This window comes from Chinchilla lanigera, unplaced genomic scaffold (genome assembly GCF_000276665.1).
Source record: "Chinchilla lanigera isolate Chin_1 unplaced genomic scaffold, ChiLan1.0 scaffold00089, whole genome shotgun sequence".
Taxonomy (NCBI): Eukaryota; Metazoa; Chordata; class Mammalia; order Rodentia; family Chinchillidae; genus Chinchilla; species Chinchilla lanigera.
The window spans coordinates 8781438-8805713 of NW_004955490.1; the positions used below are offsets into that span (position 1 = coordinate 8781438).

At 34.0% G+C, this 24276-nt stretch overlaps 1 protein-coding gene across 1 annotated transcript in view; it reads right to left on the reverse strand.

The window, feature by feature from the left end:
* Positions 1-24276, reverse strand: part of Pih1d3 (PIH1 domain containing 3) — an 82011-nt gene that overhangs the window by 21056 nt on the left and 36679 nt on the right. The window contains exons 3-6 of the mRNA XM_005404714.2: positions 17994-18119; positions 14345-14417; positions 11914-12019; positions 8087-8183 (exon numbers count right to left, since the gene is read on the reverse strand). Coding sequence (XP_005404771.1) covers positions 8087-8183; positions 11914-12019; positions 14345-14417; positions 17994-18119 — 402 coding nt within the window. The remainder of the gene's footprint in view (positions 1-8086; positions 8184-11913; positions 12020-14344; positions 14418-17993; positions 18120-24276) is intronic.

Genomic DNA, 24276 nt, shown 5'->3' on the forward strand with positions numbered 1-24276 from the left:
ATATATATATATATATATATATATATATTACTCAGAGGCCTATTAGAAATTTAATTGAAGGTTTACTGTGCTGCTTGGAGCTGATGAAAGGAAGTCACAGTACAGCTCAAGTATCCTTCTCCCTGTCACATGGTCTGCTATATAACTGACCAAACAAGGTTAGCACAACCAGGAAGCCTAACAAAACAAAGCAGAACAAAACAGGGGTCCATCCTCTAAACTTTTAAATGGAAAAGAGAATCCATTTCATTATCAAAAAGCAAAGTCTATTTATTCATTAAAAGTAAGTTAATATGACTATTGAATAGAGAAATCAAGTTTTGAGAAGCAGACCATTCAAGAAACAAATGAAGTCTCAGGGGATGAGCAGACACTTTGTTCAGAATGACCTAGCCCTTTCTGAGATAAACACATGTGATAAACATGATGCCTGGATGTGTGTACCAGTTGGTGACTGACCTCTATCCCACCCCTGGCTCTTCCCCTGTCCTCAGGGAGATTTAGAGATGGGAAGAAGACTCATATCCCAAGGAGGAGGTGATGATGAATAAAGAAAAACAGAATGGCTTACTGGTTCGCTAAGTCACATAAAAATGTGCCCTTGTCAGTACAGACCCTCAAAGAGGAGCACAAAAATATTACATATCCATTTGAGCTCAGAGTATCAAGCTATGTCCAAGCTGCTTTTTCCCCTCTCTTAGAACAATGAGTCACTTAGCAGAGAATATCAATAATTCTAGCCCCATTCCTGTTTGAATTTTAGAAATAGTCTGCTGTTGAAATACGAGTGAAAATAGGAATCCACTGACCTAGATCACTAATGCACCCATTTCATTTCTTGCCACAAACAATCCCATGGAGAGGCTAAATTATCTTCCTACATACCTTTGACACCTATAATTTTTTTCTGTACTCCTCAATTGGCACTGGAGTCTAGTGTCTCAGTCAGTCCTGTTGTCAGGGCTAGGCAGGTTCTCATTCTTTCCTATCTTGTTTCTCTAATGGATTTTTAATTTTCCACATCATCTTTCTATCTCTAAATCTTCCACTAGCCCAACTTCACTGTCCTGATCCAATTCATCATGTTTACCATTACCTGGTCAAGAAATGGAGTAAGAATTTATAATGCCTGTTAGAACTCTGCCTCTGATTATTGATATCATCCCTATCCCTTTATTTTTTACCTAGTTAGCCTCATTCTAGGAAGTTTCATAGAATCTCTCTCAAGTCCCTTCCCAAAACATACACAGACACACACACCTTAAAATCACACCTACTTTATTCCATGCCTGATGGAAAACCAACATTCTGTGTACTGTGTTCTTTTAACATCTGCAGAGAGAAAACAGTACCAACTCTGAAAATCAACACCTCTAGTTCCTTTCTTCTTCTTGGGCTCCAAGTATATTTGTGTTTCTAATAGTCTACTGGATATTCTAACAAGATTTCCCACAGGCTCTTCAAAGAATGTAATCAAACATAGTGTCTTTCTCCAAAAACTTTGTCTTCTTTTTGTACTCCATATCTCACCCCCACAACACATAAACAAAACCATTGTTTGTTTATTGTCCTCTCAAAAATAATAGATGGTAACATAAAAACTGTGGAAAGCAAGGATGAGCAAAAAGAAACAAAAAGCATCTCTAAATGTACCATTTAGAGGTAATCACATTCCATTCCTGTGTCTTGACAAAGGCCATCATTATTCGCCTACTCATCAAGCTACAAGTCTGACTCCTGCTTTGTCCTTTGCATATCACATTCAACCGCCTTCCAAGGCCATCAATGTTCACACAGAAATGTCTGTGGAAACTATTATTTTCTCTCCATCCCTGCTGCCACAGCCCACTCTTACTTCTCTTGCTTGTAATAATGCAATTGCCAGGTTTCCCAAACTCACTTATCTCCCATCATAATCACCACTAAATTCTGTGTTCACAGTGCCACTGGAGTTGCTCTCAAATATGCTTCCAAGTGAATTCACCTGCTTTAAAACGTTTATTAACTCCAGTGCCTAGAAAATAAAGTCCACATTTTGTAGTGCTTTAATCTGCGTAGGTAGTCTAAACAATAGAATTTTTTTCCTTACAGTTCCGGAGGCTGGAAGTTAGAAATCAGTGTGTCAGTATGGCTGGGTTCTCATGAGGTTCCTTTCTCTGACTTTTAGACTGCTGCTTTTTCTGTATCATCACCTGATGGAAAGAGGGTGCGCAAACTCTCCAGGGTCGCTAAGCCCATTATGAGGGCCTCTCATTACTCTAAATTCCATTACACTGGGATTTTAGGGCTGCAGTATATGAATGAGAGGACATAATTTAGTCCATATCACATGGTATGACATTCAAGGGCTTACTCAGCTAGCCTTAACTCACTTGTCCTGTTTTATCTTCTGTATTACTTCATGTCAATGCATTCTGAGGTTCCAGAAATATCGCAAGCAGTTTTCAAAATGCACCACCTACTTTTGTAGACCTATGCCTTTGCTCATATTGCTCATGTGTGGAGAGCTTTTCCTCTTTTGCTCCTCGACAAACTATCATCTGTCCTTCAAATGTCTGAGCCAAATGCCCCCACTATTGTTAGGTCAGCTTGGACTTTCCATCTTTGCATTCATATCACTTTGCTAATCTTGGTTCAAATCCTTTAAATTATAAAAGTGTGATCTTAAACAAGTTATTTAACACTTTGTGCTTTAACAGCTTCCTCTGTAAATGGGCCATTATCTATAAAAAATGGAACATCTATTTCATAGTGTCAGTGTGGGGATCAATGAGTTACTATACATAAAGTTCTTAGAGAAATGCCTAACACGTATAAGAATTATATAAATCATTTGCTATTATTAATATTACATAATGTTAAGTAAAAACAACCAAGACACAAATGCTTATTCATACTGTGTAAATGTAGGGACCCCATCATAACACTCTAGTGACCTTGCACAATTCTCATGTGCCACATAGATAAGGCTCAACTACAGTGTGACCTAGGTCTTGGCAGAACATTCTGAGATCCTCCCAGAACATGGGAAAAAGGCAGTCTTTTAGGAGCTGTTTCAATGCTGTTTCTTATCTGCTTCTCTGCCTTGTGGGAAGCTCCTATCTTGCAAGAGGTAACTATTAGAGAGTTTCTCATCCTACTCCCTGTTCCGGTAAGGGATAGAACTTTCCACATCTCACTATCTTGGTGTACAGATACAGACTACAAAACAGCTAGCTGCAGTCTAGAGCTGGCTCTTCAGCAACAGACTTATGTTACCTGCTATCAGACCCCTTTGTCTTGACCTTGTGGGCAAAGAAACATCAGAAGCTGATACTACACTGATCCCGCTAATGCTGTGTGCATAATAAACTGTTTCATTGGGGGGTCACTGTTTCCTTATTAAATGAATCTATGAAAGTTTGACAAAGGAGGTCCAACTACACTATTGCTCTGTCAAAACAACTGCTTGATGTTTTGACAGTAAGTGCCTGGAAAGAAGGAGAACCTTGTGTATTTTGTTCAACAGTGTGTATCCAGTATCTGGTCCATATTATCTGGCACATAGTAAGTGCTTAATAAGTATTTTTAATTTTAAAAAATTATAGCAAACAATAATGCATATGTATTCAAAGATATATATTAACTTCCTTTTGTTGGAGAACTTGGTTTTTCATTTATTTATTAATGTTATCCTTTTATTAGTACATGTTTGCAGTATATACATTTTACAATCATCTTGGGGAGTGGGTACATGTATGTAACACAGTTCACTTCTTTTCTTTTTCTTTTTTTGTCCCTTTTCCTCTCAGTTCCCGCCCTCCTCTTCTAAATCCTCTTTCTCCATTTCTGTTTTCATTGATATTGCTAATCTTATCTCATGTTTATGACATACAGTGTTTATTTTCATTAAAGTTATTAGGTTTCTGTACATGTCATATCTTTACTTATTTCCCTTTCCTCCTCCTCTCACTCAAGTTCTCTTGTACCCCTATTTCCAAGAGATCTATCCCTTTGTCACCTTCTATCCATCCTTTATTGTGCTCTTTGTTTGTATTTTGCCTCAATCAGATGAGAGATACTATGTTATGTTTAAACTTCTGCATTTGATTTATTTCACTCAACATTATATTTTCCAGGTGCATCCATTTTCCTAAAAATGTCTCAAATTTGGCCTTCTTTGTAGCCATATAATATCCCATTAAATATAAATACCACATTTTTTTATCCAATCATCTGTTGATGGGTATACAGGCTTCTTCCTTGGTTAGGCTTTATTAATTGTGCTCCTATAAATATTGGTATGCATGTGTCACTACAGTATGATGTCTTCAGCTCTTTGGGGAAGATACATAGGGGGATAGATGGGTCATATGGAATTTCTAATTTTAGTTCTTGGATGCGTTTCCATACTTTTAAATGATTTTTTCCATGATAGTTTCCATGATTTTAATAATGGTTGTACTATTTACATTCCCACCAACAGTGTAGGAGGGTTCCTTTCTCATTGCAGCCATGCCAATATTTGTTATTTTTTGACTTGATGACTGCCATTCTTTCTAGCATAAAATGGAATCTTAGCATTGTTTTAATTTGTATTTCTCTAATGGCCAGGGATGTTGAACATTTTTACATATATTTGTTGGTCATTTGCATTTCTTCCTCTGAAAATTGTCTGTTCATTTCACCTTGGTCATTTCTTAGTTGGATCTTTTATTTTAGGTGGTCTAATTTTTTGAGTTCTTTATACATTCTAGATATTAGTTTTCTGTCCAAGGAATAGCTGGAAAAAAAATTTTCTAAACAGTGGGAGCTTTGTAAGGGAAAGATGGAGAATATAGATAGGTAAAGAAAGAAAGGGATAATAAAATGAGGAGGAGGCATTCTAATGTAGTGTATATGTCACAAAAAGGCCTTCTACATCTCTTCTTTTCTTCTACTACTCTTCCATTTATTTACAGTGATATGTGATACCTTGTAAGCATGTCCTTAGTTCTCAACTACAGTATAAAGAGGAGAGACCAAATTAGTATTTTTGAAACTGCTACAAGGAGCTATTTTTCTAAGAGATGTGTCTTTGGGTGGCAGTACCTTTGTAGTCAATAGTATCTTTTCAACCAAGGAAATAGTGTTTTTATGTGTTTTGTGTTCTGGGCTTTCTAATAAAATTATATTTGAACAAAAGCTTGGCAGAAAAAATTTTTAAAAAGTATAGACTGTGTATTTTTCATTTAAAAATTATAGCCAACAATGATATTTGGTAACTATAAACCTGGGGGAAAAGTAGTGGAGAATAACAACAGACTTTGAATAAAGAAGCTTTTGGGTTTGCTGTTAGAAAAACAATTTGGTGAAGATATACACATTTTTAAATTCAGATTTTCTTTAGTGCCATCACTTAATTTAGGATTCATAAATCTCACATTTTTATTTGGAATCCAGAAAGGGTAAACAAAAGGGTGGTCCTTTTGAATTTTTAAAGCCTAAATAACTCCTTATACTTACACAAATTGTACTCCTATTGTTTACCTTAGTTTAAGCAAAAGTATAACCAAGGTTCTTTTTCTGAAAGTGTCAGGATTGGAATATTACATATAGACAAGGTCCAAGACCCAAATAAAATATTTAACCAATTCTGAGGTACAATTTTGCTCACATTTTAATGTTTCTGATATTTAGATACATCAAAACATCAATGTATATATTTAATGTAGTAGTGTACCTATATTTCCCACAAAGTATTGTTATTAATTTATGGGTATGTTTATACTTTAATGATATCTTACATTCAAGGAAACATTATACTATCAATAAGAATAAGAAACATAAATCTGAGCAAGAAATACTGGACATGGGGTCCACACTTTTTCTTATTCTGAGTCTTTTGTTCTTTTTCACAATACTGGGGATCAAACCTGAGCCTTATATATGCAAGGTGAATGCTCTACCTCTGTGCTCTACCCTCAACAAAAAATAGGGCTTTTTAAAGGAAAAAAAGTCTACTTTTGAAGTCAGGTTACCAGTATACCACTGGCCATATTTACTCTTATTCTTTGTTGTATTCACTGCTTACTCAAATATGTCATGCTATTTCATGTCTGGATAACTTTCCATGTTCTCTTACCTCTTAGTAGAATATCCTGATTGGAATGTTGTCTACTGTAAAATTCTAATCCACCCACAGCTAGATGATCCCTCTCTGATTTATATCACCATGTATCTGGTATATGCCTCTATATGTACTTGCCATGCTGAACTGCAATGATCGGTTAGGTATCTTACCTCATTTATTGTAAATTTCTTGGGGACAATTTACAGTTTCTTACTTTTCTTCATATCTTAGTATTTAGGATAAATACTTAGCAATTGGTATGTAGTAGCATTCATTGAGTACTGTATTTAAAGACTGAATAAATGAAGATTGAAAGAGAAAGAAAGGAAAGCAAGAGAAAACAGAACAGTATATAAGAACTGAAGAGCTATAGTTCCAGCAAATGTTTCGTTTGCTGCTGCCCTTCAGTAATGTCCGTGCTTTACACAAACGTTTTGAACTTCTAGTAATAAACTTATAATTACCTACATTGAATTTAACTGTTAATAATAAAATTAATTCATTTATGTTAGTTTTATCTCCCCAGTCAATCATAAATTCATTAGAGGGGAGGAATAAGTCTTCTGTATAAACTTACTGAGTCTGATGTAAACTGTATATCCCTATTATGAGGTGTGATTTAGTTTCCATGATTCTTTATTTAGTATATTTTTTAAAATTAAAACTAGTGGCAATTTGCCTGAGAGAAAGAGGAAGGTTCACAACAGTTTTATTTATCTATAACCTGGAATTTCTCCAGAGCCTGGAGCAATCCCCAATACTAGACATCAGATACATAATTTTACAGTAATTTAAGAGAGAAGTTTGAATATTACTGGTAAAACTCTGGAAGCTAATTACATCAAGATCACTTGAAATCTTAACTCATTAGAGTTTGAAAAATCTCCTGAGGTACTTACAGTCACTATTCTCATTATGTTACTTGATTCAACTGAATGTCTTAGATTTTGCGAATAAGAGACAACTTGAAGTTCATACTAAAGAGAAATTCCATTTATCGTGTGCTTAAGGAAAAAATACAAAGCATTTTGTATGGGCACCTTGGCATTCTATCATATAAGAGGGGAGAGAAAAATAATCATAGCCCCAGAATTCAAAAAATAAACTTTTAACGTCATAGTTACTTGTGTATGTTGCCAAAACATATTGAATTCCACAGTTTGGGTTTGGCTCAGACTTTTTAATAAGATCATTATAAGGGTCAAAAAAGGCAGTAGTAAGGTAGTATCACTGATATTGTTAATAATACTATTGTATTATATAGAAACATTGATTTTGAAAAGGATGCTCCTCAATGCTGTACATTCAAATAAGGGAGCCAGGTAACATTCTAAACATATTCTTAGCAGTTTAAATAAGATGTTCAGGCTGGGCAGCACTTGGGAGGCCAAGGCAGGAAGATTGTTACAAGTTCAAGGCCAGCTTGGGCTACAAAGTGAGCTCAAGGCCAGCCTGAACTGCACAGTGATATCCTGTCTCAAAAAGACCAAAAAAATAAAAAATTAAAAAATAAAAATAAATCAAACGTTCAGATACAAAACTTAAAAAGAGAACAGTATTTAAAAGTGCTTATTGCAACTTGAGCTGTTACAAGCAATATATAAATAAGCAAGAAGACATATTGAGAGAAGGAAACTTTTTATTCTGATTTCCTATCAGTTCATCAGAAGGTAATAACCAGTAAGATAACATGCATGAGAAAAAACTAGAATGAAATAGTTTTCAGGTCAATTAGATTAGGTAGTTTTAATAGGAGTAGAAATCATGTATTGTCTCATATGAATGCATTATGCTTATTTGTAAATCTCATCAAATGTGTAAATTTAGTTGATTTTTGTACATGCTATCAATTTTAAACTGTCCTGTTATCCCCCTAGGACCTGAAACATAGCAACCACTGTTTATGAAGAGTTTACAACCTTGCCATAATATTATGTATATAGCAGTTAGTCAATTTAGCTATAATAATCATACAGAAATTGGAGAAGGGCTTACCACTAGCTCCTGACAACATGCTGTTGAAGAGTCCTTTCTTGTCAATCCTAGGTATACATCCTCTGTTCCTACTTGCTGTTTGAATATAATCTCATACCTGAAAAAAGTCAGTGAGAATAGACTCTAATGAAGAAGCAATTTCCAATCACAGAACAAAAAATTAGAAACTTCTGAGGAAATACGATTACAAAATTTAAAGGACAAAATAAAATGTTGGCTGTTTTTTAGACATGCAGTAGAACATTAAAAAATAGAAATCTAGAAATGCAATAAAAAATCAACCATTGAAAAGCAGGATATTTATTTATTTATTTATTTATTTATTTATTTATTTATTTATTTTGGTTTTTTTTTTCCCGGTACCGGGAATTGAACTCACAACCTTGAGCTTGCCAGGCAGGCACTGTGCTGCTGAGCTAAATCCCCAGCCCCAAAGCAGGATATTTATTTTGTACTTATTTTCTAAAATAAAGTTTAACAATTTTATAAAAATGAAGTTTAATTGTTTTATACAATTAAAATGGATTGAAGGAACTTCTAATAACATTAAAAGTAGAATGCAGTAACTAGAAAATTACTGGGTCTAAGAAACAGGGTTAGATTGATATACTGAAAGGTTCCTCTACTAATTTTGAATCACAGATTTAGAAAATCCAGATTAAAGGCCTGGGGATGTGGCTCAGTATGTGGTAGAGTGCTTACGTAGCATGTGTGAGACCCCGGCTGCAATTCCAAGTACTGGAAAAAGGAAAGAAAATTCAAATTTAGTACTATCTTATCATTTAAGTATATAGCTTTGGTCAAGTCATTAACTCATACAGCCTTGGCTTCTACATTTGTATGATTTATGCAAGGTGTAGGTGGGTGTCAACTAAATGACCTGTACTGTCTTTTATACTTAGAAAACTATATAATAGAAAAACTGGAAATGTAGTCAGCACAGTTACCTAGGGTGTTTAGAATCACCCTACAGAATTATTAGTTCGGTAGAGATCTTCCCAGTGTTTCATCGCACACATACAATTCACATATCTTTCCTTCCTCCTAAATTTGGGCTCCTAGGGATAGAATGGTTTATAGAAGCACCCTGACAGAAGCTACCCATCTTCTCAGATGGAATGAAACAAATATGTAAGTCTCTTTCTTTTCTTCTTCCTTTTTGTTTTCTTAGTGGGGTGGATGGAACCCAAGGTCACATGCATACTAGCCAAGCACTTTATCACTGAAGTACATACCCATTTCTACAAATTATTTTTTTCCTGTTTAATTCTACCTGTCTTGGTTACTTTTCTCTTGTTGCTGAGACAAAATACAAGGCACCAGAATTAAAGGCAGAAAAGGTTTTTTAGCTTATAGCTTGTGGAGGTTTCAGTCTACAATCAGCTGGCTCCAAGGCAGGGTGGCAGGGCACAGGGGAAACATGTCGAGGCAGCACAAGACAACAAAAACAGCAAGAGCCAAAAGGGAGGAGCAGCAAGCGCAAGTCTCCCCGACCCCCTTATACTGTATGCAGGCTGCCTACTCCAGAATGGTTGTAGCACTCACACCTATAACCCCAGCTTTGGACCAATCATAATCTTTAGAAGCCCACCCCATGACTGCATGAGGCTTTTGGGGGACATCTAGACACAAACCATAACAACTGCCTTAGTGAAGAAGTAGTAATTTTCTGGATAGGAAGACTAAAAAACTAGACTTAAATTCTGACCACTTGCAAATGAGAATGCCCAAGAATGAAAAAGGAATGTCTCTGAGTTTAAATAAGACTAGCAATAGGTAAGCTATTTGATATGTGGCACTTTTCTCTTAATAGACTATAATGTCTGCCAAGTATTTACAAAGGTAAAGCAGGTTAAAACAAGAGAAAGTATTTATCCATATGCTGTTGACTCTTGGGTGCATTTGCTCATTTTAGCTTTTACTTGAAGCTTCAAATGCAATTTTCCAACTGCTTACTGTGTAGATTTGCCTTGATGTTCCAAAGGCACCTCAGAGTCTACATATGCATGACCAAACTCACTACTTCTCCAGCCATCTATATTCCCTGTCCCAGTTAAGGCAATCACGATTTACTCAGTCACTCAAGCTAGAAATCTTGGCATCTTTGATACTTCATTCTCATCCATTGTATCTAATCAAATACTAAATCTTCCTTCAAACTCTCAATAATGGCCCTCATACTTCTCCTCAAGGCTAGTGCTTTAGTTGAGGCTCTTATTATTTTTCATATGGCCAACTGTGATTCTCATTTTGTGAACTGCCTGCCCATGGTCTTTACCCATCTTCCTCTTTACTCATTGGAACATTTTGAAATGTATTTTCCTAAAGAAGAAAATAAAGATAAAAATTTTATAAAGCAATTTTCTCATGTCTTGACTGGAGTTATTATTCATTTAAAATTTTTGTAGATATTTTCTTTAGATAGCAAAAAACATCAAAATGACAATTGAAAATTTACTCCAATTTGGAGTTTGTTGCATATGGATGTGTAAGATTCATTAGACAATATAACAAATGACTGGCTTACTTCCTACGTTTCACATGGATATGTGGGTACCACGTAAACATAGCCTTGAGATTTAATTTCTTTATTCTTAAAACACAGACAGAAATGTTGTTTTAAAAATCTCCTTTGATTTTTTCTTAGGTTTACAGTTTTTGATATTTTTTATTTGAAAGCTACATACTTCTTTCTAGTCAATTATCTGTAGTCTCCCACTGCTTCTATTTTCAGAACTCCTACAGAAGATAGAAAGCATAGGGGTTTTGTCAAAGTATTGGGCAGTTTTGTAGTCAAGGTTAGAAAAGCTGTCAGGTTACTTGCCATAAAAGTCTTTCAAAACAAATAGTTTATGATTTACTAAATACTGATTTTGTTTTTCCAGCTATTCTAAACAATCATGATTTCATTTTAAATTAAATATATTTAACAGTCTATTGAACCACTAATTTCATGTAAGTATGTAAACATACTTTAAATTCCTTAAAAATACAAGATAACACTTTTAAAAAGTCAGAATGAAAAGAATTTTGGGGGGCTGGGGATTTAGCTCAGTGGCACAGCGCCTGCCTGGCAAGTGCAAGGTCATGAATTCGATTCCTGGTACCAGAAAAAAACAAAACAAAACAAAAAAAAAAAAAAAAAAAGAAGAAGGAAAGAATTTTTGTTATAATTCTAAATTTTATATCTACAATTCAATAATGTTGAAGCAATTCAAAATAAAACTTGAATCCTACTTGCAAAATACACTGTATACTAAGCATAATCCTGAAATATCTAATAAGTAAATCTGGGTAATAATTGATAATTGGAGGGAGGACATAGCCTTTTACTGAAATTGTAGAACACTGAGTAATTAAAAGCCAATCTTTGACACATAAACTTAGTATCATAATTTGGTTTCTATTAATGCTTGCAATTTAATGAGATGTTTTTCTCCTACTGTCAATTCCACAATGGAAAACAGACTGGTATTAAGTATAAATGTATAATGGAAATGACTGCTGTATATTTTCTCATTTTAGGTAGGTAAATACTAAAAGGAAGGTATTGTGCTTTATTATTTGTTTCTGCTCTAGAAGGGGAAAATCATCCATTATACATGCCTTGTGTGTATCACTGTAGCTTTATCTTCTGTGTAGTATAAGTTACTTTATGAAACTTGTCAAAAAAAGTGATATCAGATGACACACCTAACTTAAACTCCTAAACACATTCTTGTCTTTTTTTTTTTTGAATCAAACTCAGGATCTTGCACTTGCCAGGCAGGCACTTGTGCCACTGAGCTACATCCCCAGCCCCTCATTCTTGTCTTTGTTTGACTTACTCTGGGACTTCTCGAACATCCCACATGTCGTCATACTCTGCTCCTTCTGGAACCTCTTCTGGATTCCAGATGTCCTCACTATTTTCAACACTGGCTTGAGGGATGACTATAAAGCAAAAGGACACTAAGCTGAAGCCGTTGATTGGTTTCCTCCTCTAAATGGCTCATGTTCTTTATGCCATTTTAGAATAATTGAAAGAAAGCATGCTCTATTTGTAATCACTAGCTTGGTTTTTCAGTCCAAACAAGACTAAATTAGTAATCACTGTTTAAATATTATCAATAGAGACCAATATATTGTGGAATTACAATAATAACAGAAAATAAAATGCATAAGTAAAAAGATGACAGTAAGATATTCTGTAATCCAACTGCCTGGAAATAATTAATGTTGGCATTCTCATTGTGTTTATGTTTCTATTCTCTCTCTTTCTCTCTCTCTCCCCTCCTTCCTCCTTTCTCTCTCTCTCTCTCTCTCTCTCTCTCTCTCTCTCTCTCTCTCTCTCCCTCTCCCTCTCTCTCTGTGTATGTAACAGATAGATATAGTTACATAGGTAAATATGCGAAGAAATATACATTTTTCAGAAACATAAATAGGATTATTATAAAATATTTTTATGTAAAAGAAAAAATCAAACACAATCTGATTTGGATAGGAGTATGTTATCTTGTATTTTGCTTTACTATATAAAATCCCTTTGATCTCTTTTCTTTGCAAGCATGACATATTTTTTTAAAATAATATGAATTAAAAAACTAAAAGCAGTGGATACAATGATTATTTTTTAATTCAATATTTTTCCCATATACACATGAGCTTTAAAGAAAATCTCTATCACTTGTCCTCTGTACAATACCGAGCAGGTGCTTGGATTTCTACAGTGATCTTTAAATGTTTAAAAGCAGACATGCTCCAGGAGGCATGCAAAAACCCCACTTAGATTTATTGTATTGTGGCATCAAATGGAAACCCGCATTAGGTGCAGAACATTGAGTCCTTTCAAGCATTCCCAGAAATGCACCTGATTGTCAGATTTTTGATTCTGCTAATTCTTTTTAAATTATCTGCTTGTATATAGTATGGGCTTTCCAAAGCCTAAGTACAAATTTGTATCTAACGTTTTACATATGACTCATTACCCTCAAAATCCAGTGATTATTAGAGCTACATTATAGTCAGCAGAGAAATACATCCAAATTTGAATCAGTGTGCCGTATAGTGAGTGTCTCTCCAGTAAAGCAAATAGCCTCATGAGTATATGTCACAATAATAACTGAAAATTTAAAACCGCCCTCAGACCTCATTTTAGACATTATTTTCACCATTTTCCCAGATAATTTTCTACAATGAGCTAAATTGGTGGGTGAAATTCACTTCCTTTCCCTGCTTGTCTTCTAGTAACTGTGATCATGACCAACAAAATTAGAGTCCTCTATCTTTTTAAAGGTTTATGAAATGTTCATCTCTAAAAATGTATAGGACAAAATGCTGGGAAACACTACTAATTTTATTTATCCTAGTTTTTTGGACTTGTGGGGTTTTTTGTTTTATTTTGTTTTGGTGGTGGTGCTGGGGATTGAACTAAGACCTGTAACGTTCTAGGGAAAGTGCTCTACCACTAAGCCGCATGTCAAGTCCCTGAACATGTGATTTCTTCTTAAAGTATGCCCATCAACTTTAATTTAAAAGCATTTCATCGTAAGATAGAATTGTGTAGTGATTTGTTTTAGTGTCTTGTCCAAAAGTCTGCAGCTCAATCAGAGCAAGGACTCTTTCTATTTTGATCACTATTGTAGTCTCAGGGATAATAATACTGTGTATTACCTAATAGGTTTTCAATAATTATTTTAATGAAATATTAAATTAATTATATGAAATTGCTAGAACATAGGAGAGTAGAATGTGAAGAAACTGAGCATTTTGATAAATAGATTTCAAAAACTGTTGTCTAATTACATATGACTTAGTCTTTTATCTTAGAAAATAGACTAAAGAATGTGGATAATTTGAAGTTAATTCATTTTTATTTTTAGAACTATTTCCTTGTAACAGTAGAGTAAAAACATCTGTATAAATAAATTACTATTCATCATTTTCATGCTTATTTTAGTTTATCACTGTTTTCCTTTTCAAAATAGTTTTTAATTTGCAAAAATGTTATATATGTATCTTACACAACACAATGTTGAAGTCTGTATATATTATAGAATGCTTAAACTTAGCCAATTGACATATATGCAATACGTCACATATTTATCACTTATTTGTGATGAGAACACTTAAAATCTACTCTCATATCAATTTAAGTATATTTAATAAATAATAAATGTCTTAAAAAATACTAGTTTTACTGTTACTCTCCCTATAATTTTGTTACCAAGGAAAACGTATTGTTACTACTGATCTATACTGCTATAGTAAACAACTTACTTTTGAGCTCTTCTGTTTTTGGTGGTCCAATATTCCCAGGGTTCATGGCTCCAATAGCAGAAGAAGAATTTGGCTGGAGGAGATGAAACAAAGTCCAACGTTCTATAACTACTATTTATAGAATGTATATGATTAATAACACTTTAAATCTGTTCAGCTTTCCATCTTAAAAACCTGAGCAAACTTTCCAGTTTACTCATTGTTGTTATGCAGCAGAGAGACAGATTCCAAATATTATTTTGAATGTGTTTTTCTTGCCCTTTGAAAAAGCGTTCAGTTTAACAGACTCTGGGGCAGAATTGATTTTTGGTCAGACCAAATCCCCAGTTCCAGCTCAGTGAATTGTGTATCCCTGGGGATAAAGGAATGGGACACATTCATCTCTATGAAGGTTAGAACCAAGTATTAGTAGAAAAACACTGACAATTTTGGATTTTGGCATTGTCTGCTTGTAATTAGATGGGAGGTAGAGATATGGGAAACTTTTACAAAATAAAGAACTAACAAGGCTAAGTATTCAGACTTCAGAGGATCCATCTGAAAGCCTTGATAACTGCCTTTATTTCTTTCCACTATGGAAATGAAACATTTTCCCATTCCACTGCCTCATGACACTTAGTAAATTAATACAGCAACCTCAAACAAATAGTGTCAATTACATCTTGAACCACATCATTCTTCACACAGTACATGTTTATTTTGCCATTGTCTGTACAAGCTTACACATGCCTACAAGACTGGCCTTGACACACTAGTATAAAAGCAGTCTTCATTTTTCAACTAAATACAACACATATCACCAAAATTGTGGCAACTACCACATTCATCCCTCTCAAGGATTCTTTGATGTTTCATGAAAATTCCAATTTCTTACTGTTTTGCTGATGTCAGGCTCTGCAGCTCCAATTCACTCTGTTGCCAGCAGCCAAAAATATTCTTATCTCTTTGGAGCCTGGCAAACAGGCATCTTTATCTGGCCTTTGTCAGGCATCTGTCCCCATCTCCTAAGTCTTCAAACATGTACAAAAGTTAAAATGTCCTGTTTGGGCAGGGGGAGTAGTGTCTGTCCTTGAAAGATGGCAAGAAAGCTCACATGGGTCTTTATTAGGCTAAATTATTCCAACAGTTGCAAATCAGAAATCTAAAATATTTCAACATTGTTTGAGACAGTAACTACTCCTTTTCCAAAAAAGGAGATTCAAAACCTCTATGTCTGTGGTTAAGGTATTACAGGCATTTTGATGTGCAAATCCCAAAACAGTATTCTGGACACTTTTTTCCTCTTTTTAATCCTAAGGTCATATAAATATGTAGTACATTTTAAAAATTATTATCATATTGCCAATAATCAATCAGGGAAAACCATTTCTTGGAACATGAGGGTCTTCTGTTTTATTGAGTGCTTCCTTCCACAAAAAATTACAATCAATAGAAATAAAATCTTAATCCTGACAAAAACTGGCATGCTCTCCATGGACAATGATGATTCAATCAGTGTATCAGAACAAAGGGGAGTTTTGATTGATTAATCTAATAAAAATAATTGAAAATAAAATCTTCAGTGAAAAGATGGTATAAAATAATCAAAACATTAAAAACCATCTGGCAATTGTTTCATACAAGGACATCACTTGAGTCTTTACCACAAATCTACAGCCAATTATCTGAGCAATTTATCATTGCAACTCATGACACTTTGCAATTTGTAAGAGAGTTTGAACACCCTTGTCACAATGTCTGTGAAGAGTGATGAACCTTATTTCCCAAAGGCCTTAACGTTCCCCCAGGAGTTTGAAAAACAATACAGTCTCTCCCAATCTCCCAGATTCTTAACAAATAATTTAGAAGGACAGTGTAAATGAACCAATGTGTATACAGCAGTTCTCTTGACGTTTACCGGAGTTTATTTTCAAAAACACACCACTCCTGTAATCATTCCACAGTTCTCCAGATTAATACATGTTCAAAAAATGAAAAGCACTTTCTCTCCTGGAAAATTTAATACTTCATTAGAAGCATTAATTATTCTCTCTCTATTCTGATACTCTAATTCTATACTGTAATAATATCTGTACTATGGTGTTTGAATGGTCAATTATCTCAAAATTTCTTATAACCCAGATACACAGAGTCATACATGATTATAATAATTTTCCTTTCTATATTGTACAATTCTTTAATATTATGTTATAGTCTCTCTGCTCTCATAAATACTCATCTTTTATCCTAAAACACATCTAGATGTAAATAAACATCTATAGACCTAAGCACCAAAGGGGACAGACTTTGTAATCAGGGTAAATCCTTATTTATGAATCTGTTCAATTACAAGTTCCACTTCACCATATTCAAGATCACTGCCTTTCAAATATTTAATATACTTTTTATATATGGCACAATCCTATCTTTCCCAGAATATAGGATTCTCAAAATTGTCATTCTGCTATTTCATCTGAGGTGGAAAATATGAACATGTTTTCCCAACTTTATTGATACATTGCTCCCAACTTCTTTCTTTTGTCCATATATATATATATATATATATATATATATATATATATAAAACAGCATTGAATATATATATATATATTCATTGATACATTGCTCCCAACATTTTTCTTTTGTCCATATATAATACATATATTATATTTATATTTTAATAACAGCATTGAATATATATATATTCAATGCTGTTATTAACATCCTGATTTTTCTTACTTTTTGCTGGCTAACACTTCCTGGTTCCTGATCCTGGCTCCATGTTGACCCAGTTCCTCCTTTTATGAATTTTATTTCCATCCCCTGTTTTGTTTAATTCTGCCCTGTTCCACCAAAGCTCTTCCTGGAGGGTAGAATCTCAATCCAGTATTGATCTGAGCCACTGAATTTGAAGAATATTTAGAAATATACTTTGACGTTATAGCCAAAAATAATTTGGGATGAATCAACTGATATGTATGCTCCTATAAAATGGTTTACTCATGGTCATAGTGATTAAAAACTTCATCAAATAATTTAGTGGAAATTGATACATTATGCTATAGTATGAGATTTCTGCCCCAAACTTTGTCTTATAATAAGCAGTCTGATAGCCAGCATTCATTGGTATTTAAGTATGAAGAACAGGGAGTTATATGAAAATGTTTTGGTTATTCTGGAAGTCAATTTTAGTAATATGAAGCTAATTTGCTTTATTATTTGGGTCAAAATATTTTCTGTTCTGTTTTCATGTGTAGATACATTTTCAAAAATTAAGAAACTGGTACTCAGGGTTCCATTAATGCTTTATAATTGAAAATATTTGTTTTATAGAAATATTGTCTAGTGTAAACAATCCTAGATACCACTCTTTGCAATGGTTGTTAGGCATTCTTTGACCATAAATATAAATGACAAACATTTTGAAATGTGGCTATTGCTACCATAGTTACAAAACTATTTTCCTATTCAGTGTTCAGGTGGTTTAGAAAAAAATATAATTATGTTTGCCAGAGATGTACTAGAGGTTATGCATAATCAACTTTGCAGCCTCCTGTGAATATATCAAATGACACAGCTCTGTTCTCACAGCAAGGTGGGAACAAGTTGTTTAAATACAGTTCCACAACTTCACTGAAGAGAACTAAATCATCTGTAAGTATATGACCACCTGTCCAGGGTCAAAATCATCCTCTTCTTCAGGATAAAGTAGATTAGAGAGGGCTTGCAATGTAGAAATTGAAGAAATAGTCCCAATTTCCATAGTTCTAGTCTTCGTATTTTCAGATTCCATATTCTGAGGGAGAAAATAATCACAAATAAGTATTTTACTTTTCTATTTTATTTAAGACGTAAAGTTTTTATTGTCACATCTCCTTTCTTTCACTGTTACCCCATTGTCTCTTATTCTTTTTGAAAATATCAGTAAATTTCTTCAACCATAGACCGGAGGCAACAAGTAAATTCAAGTATTTAGCTTGCTTTATTAAAACTTCATATTCAACCTAACAAGCACTTACTGAGCACCTACTATAACTGTTCTTGGGTTTTGGTATGCTTAAGAATGGTAATCTGAACTACTTTGAAGCTAACAATATGCAATATAACAACCATTGTTAATTTCCTAATACCTTGTTTTTTTGTTTTTGTTTTTTTTGTTTTTTTTTTTTTTGGTTTTTCTCCGGTACCGGGAACTGAACTCACGACCTTACGCTTGCCAGGCAGGCGCTTTTGCCGCTGAGCTAAATCCCCAGCCCCTCTAATACCTTGTTTTGAAACTCTGCATCGTTTTTATTGTTTTTATTCTCATTTTTTATTGTCTTAAAAAAAAGAATCACTTAGGAACCTGAGGAGATAGCTTAGTGATAGAAATCTTGCCAAGTATGAGTGAGGCCCTAGGTTTAAGCTCTAGCATTATAGAATCACTTCGGGGCTGGTTGAAATTGCAGATGCTTATAGGTTTTGTACCAATATTTGAGAATGGAGCATTTACACTACCTTTTTATCTGTCTCATATATGCTGTTTAGGCTATGTATTCCATTTAGTTAACAGGAAAAAAAAGATTTCTTAAGAGATGTACCAAGATAACCTTTACTTGTTTTGTACTTTTGCCTCAGACAAGCCTGTACCTTTCTGGTTTATTTGATAATGTTGTCTTAGTTACTTTTCTTGTTGCTGAGAAAAAGATACCTGACACTCAAAGTTAAAGGAAGAAAGGTTTATTTCAGCTTATAGTTTACAGAGGTTTCAGTTCATAGGTGGTGTTATGGTTTGTGTGTGCATGTCCCCCCACATCCTCATGCAGTCGTGGGGCGGGCTTCTAGGATTTGTGATTGATAGATGATCCAATGCTGGGATTATGGGTGTGAGTACTACACCGTTCCTCGGGCAGGTAGTTTGCATACAATGTGAGGGAGGGAAAGAGGCTGCTTGGTGCCTTTCCTCCCTTTTGACTGTTGCTGTTTTTGCTGTGTTCTGCTGCCCTGAACGTTTGCCTTCTACCATGTGTCACTCTGCCTTGGGGCCAGCCAAGTATGGACTGAAACCTCCACAAACTGTGAGCTAAATAAACCTTTCCTTTCCTTCCTTAATTCTGGGCATCAGGTACTTTGTCTCAGCAAGGAGAGAAATGTAACCAAGACAGGTGGGTGGCTCCAAGGCAGAGTGGTATAGTAGAAGGGCATCATAGAGGAGAAGCAGTTCAATGCAGGAAGAAGGCAGCAAAGTGGGGAAGTAGAAAGCAACTGCAGCAGTCCTCTTTCTGTCCCTTATATTTTATCCAGACTACCCACCCTTAGGGCAGACAGCACTCACACCCAAGCTGGGGAACCCTTAATGCTACGGAAAACTATGCCAAACCCATCAGTAGACTAATTTAATAATCACAGCCCCTTGATCTCAGCATCACACATTCTAGATACAACCGCCTCTGAAAAGCCCCACATATGACCACATGAGGCTTTGGGGGGACCTGTAGCATAATATAACAGATGTCTAGCATAATATTGTCACTTGATAACTCTAATGACTTGTTTCATTGATTTTAGTGAAAGTTCACATACAATGAAATAATTATTTTTCCAATTATAACAATAACATTATATATTTCTATTATAGAAAATCTTGGAAGTAACACATTAAAAATATAAACAAGAAAGTCATAGCTACCTACAATCTTACCATCATTTTATCAGTCTTCTAAATAATCTCTGCAGGGTAGGAATTTAGGATCATTAAAAATCTCAGAGATGTTAGACTTTAATGAATAATGTGAATAAAGATTATATAGAATTAGGCCTATTGTTAATGATTTGGGCTTAAATATAATAGAATCATTTCTATACTTGTGCTGATATTTTTAAAAATTATTTTAAACAATGAATTCATGCAAACATTTATTTCATGCATTTATTAAATCATCCATGAATATTTTTGTATTGTGCCTAGAATGGTAACATAAAGAGAGTCTCAAATGTGTGCTGGTACCAGCACCTGTTAAAGTCAGTCTGCATCTAGATGATATTTTACAAATCCTCTGTTTTATTACTATATTTTACCATTATTTTGACCTTCTTTGTTAAATATAAAACTAATCTTAATATCTTTTGGAACTATCCAGGGTATGAAACAAATACTGAATTGCCCTAGGCCTCTAGCATAGAAGCAATGTATCATAGTGGTTAATAGTAAGGGTTGTGGAGTAGCACTGCTTGGATTTGTACCCATCAATTACTTCTTAGGTCTGTAATTTTGAGTATGTTACTTAAACGCTGTATACCTAATTTCCTTTATCTGTGAAGTGGGGATAAAAATAACATTTATTACTTAGAGTTGTTAATAAGGTTTTAATAGCTTAATACACATAAAAGATCTTGGAATAATACCTGGCACATAGTAAGTACTCAACATATGTTAGCTAATATTAATTCTTTAAAAGTTTAATTTTTCTGGGCATGAATAGTATATCTAATAATAATGTAGAATAAGTTAATGATAAAATTCATTATATTGGAAACTCATTAAATTAGAAAAGGTGAAATAAAAGGTGATAGAACAACTTTTTCTCATGCTATGGTGTGATAGCCTGTTATGGAAATGAATAATTAACACACATTAGATTAAATAAAGAGGTTCCTATTTATATTTTAAAATTATTAATTGATTATGCATTCATTAAATATTTATCTAACATTTAAAACAAAATTTTTATTGGAGGATTTTCTACCTCTGATGAGGAAAAGGATGTATTCAGGTATCAGAAAAAATTGCTATTCTCACTTGAGATTGTATAATGAGATATTGAAAACAACAAATATGACGGAAATTTATTATGTCAGCATTAACTACAAAACTGTGATGGTCAAATTATACAACATAGGTGAAAGTGTTTGCTAAAATATGAAATGCTGTATGAAATATTATTCTCTGGTACATAGTTCCAGTACCCATAGATACTTGATCATGGGGCTTATGAGAGCTCAGTGATGAACTGGTGAGAAGAGAATAAATTGGAACATGTAAAGGTAAGCTGTAATCAAGGTATTCAAAAGTCTCAAATACAGAGTCTGAAATACTAGAATAACTACTTATGTGATCTTGTCTGATTGGCAGAAACATGGCAGTAGGAGTTTCTCAACATGAGCAGAGTTTCAAGGCAGAAAGCATGAACGGGCATGGTTACATGAAGGTATATTTAGGGCCATGAAGGCTCATAGGTAGACATACAGAAAGCGGGGTCTTGGTGAGAATTGGGAGGGAGTTTGCAGCTAGATGAAAAAGATTCAGAATATAGCAGTGCTCAGAGTTTGAGTAGGAAAAGAGAAAACAAGCCACTTCATCAGTGGCTTCCTTGTGTCACCTGAACACCTGATATGCAAGTTATGAAGGAAGGTTACCGTTCTGTGGGTGCACTGTATAAAGCACTTAGGAAAAATAGGTTAACTCCAAATCCCTACTATTTTATTTGGGAAGGAACTCTGATCTGATTCTCATTAGGTGGGAGGTGGGGCAGTGTGGGCAGTCAGAAGCTTGATCTGTGTGTAGATTGAATGCTTTTAATACCTGGGGCTGGAATACAGTAATTGATGAATGGTAAATTAGGCATGATTAAATTCACGTGAATGTGGTATTTCAAAATAGTTAACTTTGAGGGTTATACATAAGAATATATTATCAATGCTCAAAAGATTCTGGAATTTTATTTTCTTTTGAAATTGCCTTCACATGTATCATCAAGAAAATAAGAATCATGATATCATTCAGTTTGATTACACATTAGACTTGCTCCAAGTGATTTCTATATATATTTTTAAATCAGATCTACTCTCAAAATATAAAGATTTGTTTCTTTGAGGGTATCCAAAATAATTTGCTATAGATCTCAAGGCAATTCTAAAATAGTAGTTTCAAAAGTAGTTTGAAGAGCAACCCTACTAAAGTAGGTTAGCTCCTCAAAGTGATACTTTAAAAGGGATGCCACTGCTAAGATGTGTATTAAACAAACCATTTTGTCTGTGCATGCTAAACATACCATTCATAACATTTCTTAGTAATATTTTATGTATCTGAAGAACTCAGGAATTGGGCTTCAATTGGACTTCTAATTTATGCTGTCATAAAATGACATAGTTACACACTATGACTAAATTGGAGGAGAAATATAGTAATAAAATTAGCACTTTAGGAAAAATAACTTTTACTAGCCAGGCATGGTAGTGCATACCTATAATCCCAGTATTCAAGAGGCTAAGGCAGGAGGAGTGCTACAAGGTAGAGGCCAGCCTGGGCTACAAAGTGAGTTCAAGGCCAGATTGAACTGCATAGTGAAACCTTGTCTCAAAAAGACAAAAATAAATAAATAAATAAAACTTTAACTATATCAAATGTAATAATATGTAAATAAAAACATAAATCTTGACAAGTTTGTTGTTCTATCTTGAGAAACAAAAGATTCATATTTTTTGGATAGCTAATTAAATATTTCAAAATATCAAAAGAATAAAGAATGTGAATTTTTATGAAAAATTCTAAGTTGAATGAAAATAAAGATTCTAGTGGCTTTTTAGAAGTCTAACACACTAACAATAATATAACAATGTTTATTAAAATCATTTATTAAAGTTCATTTGACTCATATTTTTAAAAAACAAAGAAAGAGACCTTTTGCTGAACTTTGCAGTGTTTTTCGTTTTATTTGTAAATTTGATAAACACTTAAGTTCATCTTGTATCTGGCAACCAAGGTCCTTCAGGATAGATATATCCTTAGCTTAATTTTCTGCCCTTCACTCCAATTATTCTCTTACATGTTCTGCATTCTGTTAAAAGCTGAATGCTTATTAAACACAATCTATATTTTCCTGCTTTTGTATCTTGGAATATATTATTGTTTGCTCAGACTATTTGGGTAGTTTAAAAACGAAGATTCTGGAGCCACATTCACTATATTTGAATGTGACATTACCATTTAAATAGGCCAAGAAAAAATTTAAGGAAAATTCAAGTAAGAGTTTCAATGAAAACCAAATGCATTGCTAAATCTTTTATTTGAGATTTGGTTATTTACAAATTAAATTATCTGGGCCCTGTGTTTTTCTTCCTCACATTCTCTTTTATTATGCCAATTGTAGCATTTTCCAGAAAGAGTTCTTGATTTTTCCCACCTCAATCTGAGCCCTTAGGGTCTTCACAAAATGTAGCTGGGGTCGCTATCTTAGTAGTTGCCATAACTAAGTAAAACAACCCATACTCCAGAACCAGATCAGTACCAAAACAGTAGAGCCCTTTAGAGACTAAAAAAGGCTCAGTTAGGATCTCTTCAGGCCCATGGCACTGCAATATCAGCAACCCTGCAATCAAGTCAGACTCTGGCTGGAATCATGGTTTCTATTTTACTTGCCTTCACCGATATCATCAATAAATATTGTTCTTTGACTTTAACTAATTAGAGAAACTAATTAAGCTAAAATTGTGTTTAATTAAGTGAAATTAGTAAAAATGCTGAATTATAGATTATTCAAAAAATAAGCGATATTTTATTAATTAGAGTACCTAGTAAATAAAATCAGAGTAATAAAGAATCACCAAAAGTTATCCTTTTGGTGCAGTAAATAGATTAAAAACATATCTCCAAGTAAAATTCTGACCACTGAGTAGCTGAATTATTTCAAAGTATTCAAAATCTACTTGTTCTCTAAATGTCTGAAATTTCTTCAAAAACTTTATATGGTACCTTATGTAGGAATTCTTTGATTAAAATTCTTTTGAGGATGTGAAAGTAAATATCATCTCTGCCTGTTTGAATTAAATTATAATATAGGGTACAGTCTAATTTTTAAAATTTGTTGGTTTTGCTGGGAATGGGACCCACAGCCTCATGCATACTAGACAAGTGCTGTACCACTGAAATATCTTCCTCCCGCCCACCTCCACCTTAAAAGTTTTAAAACTTTTTT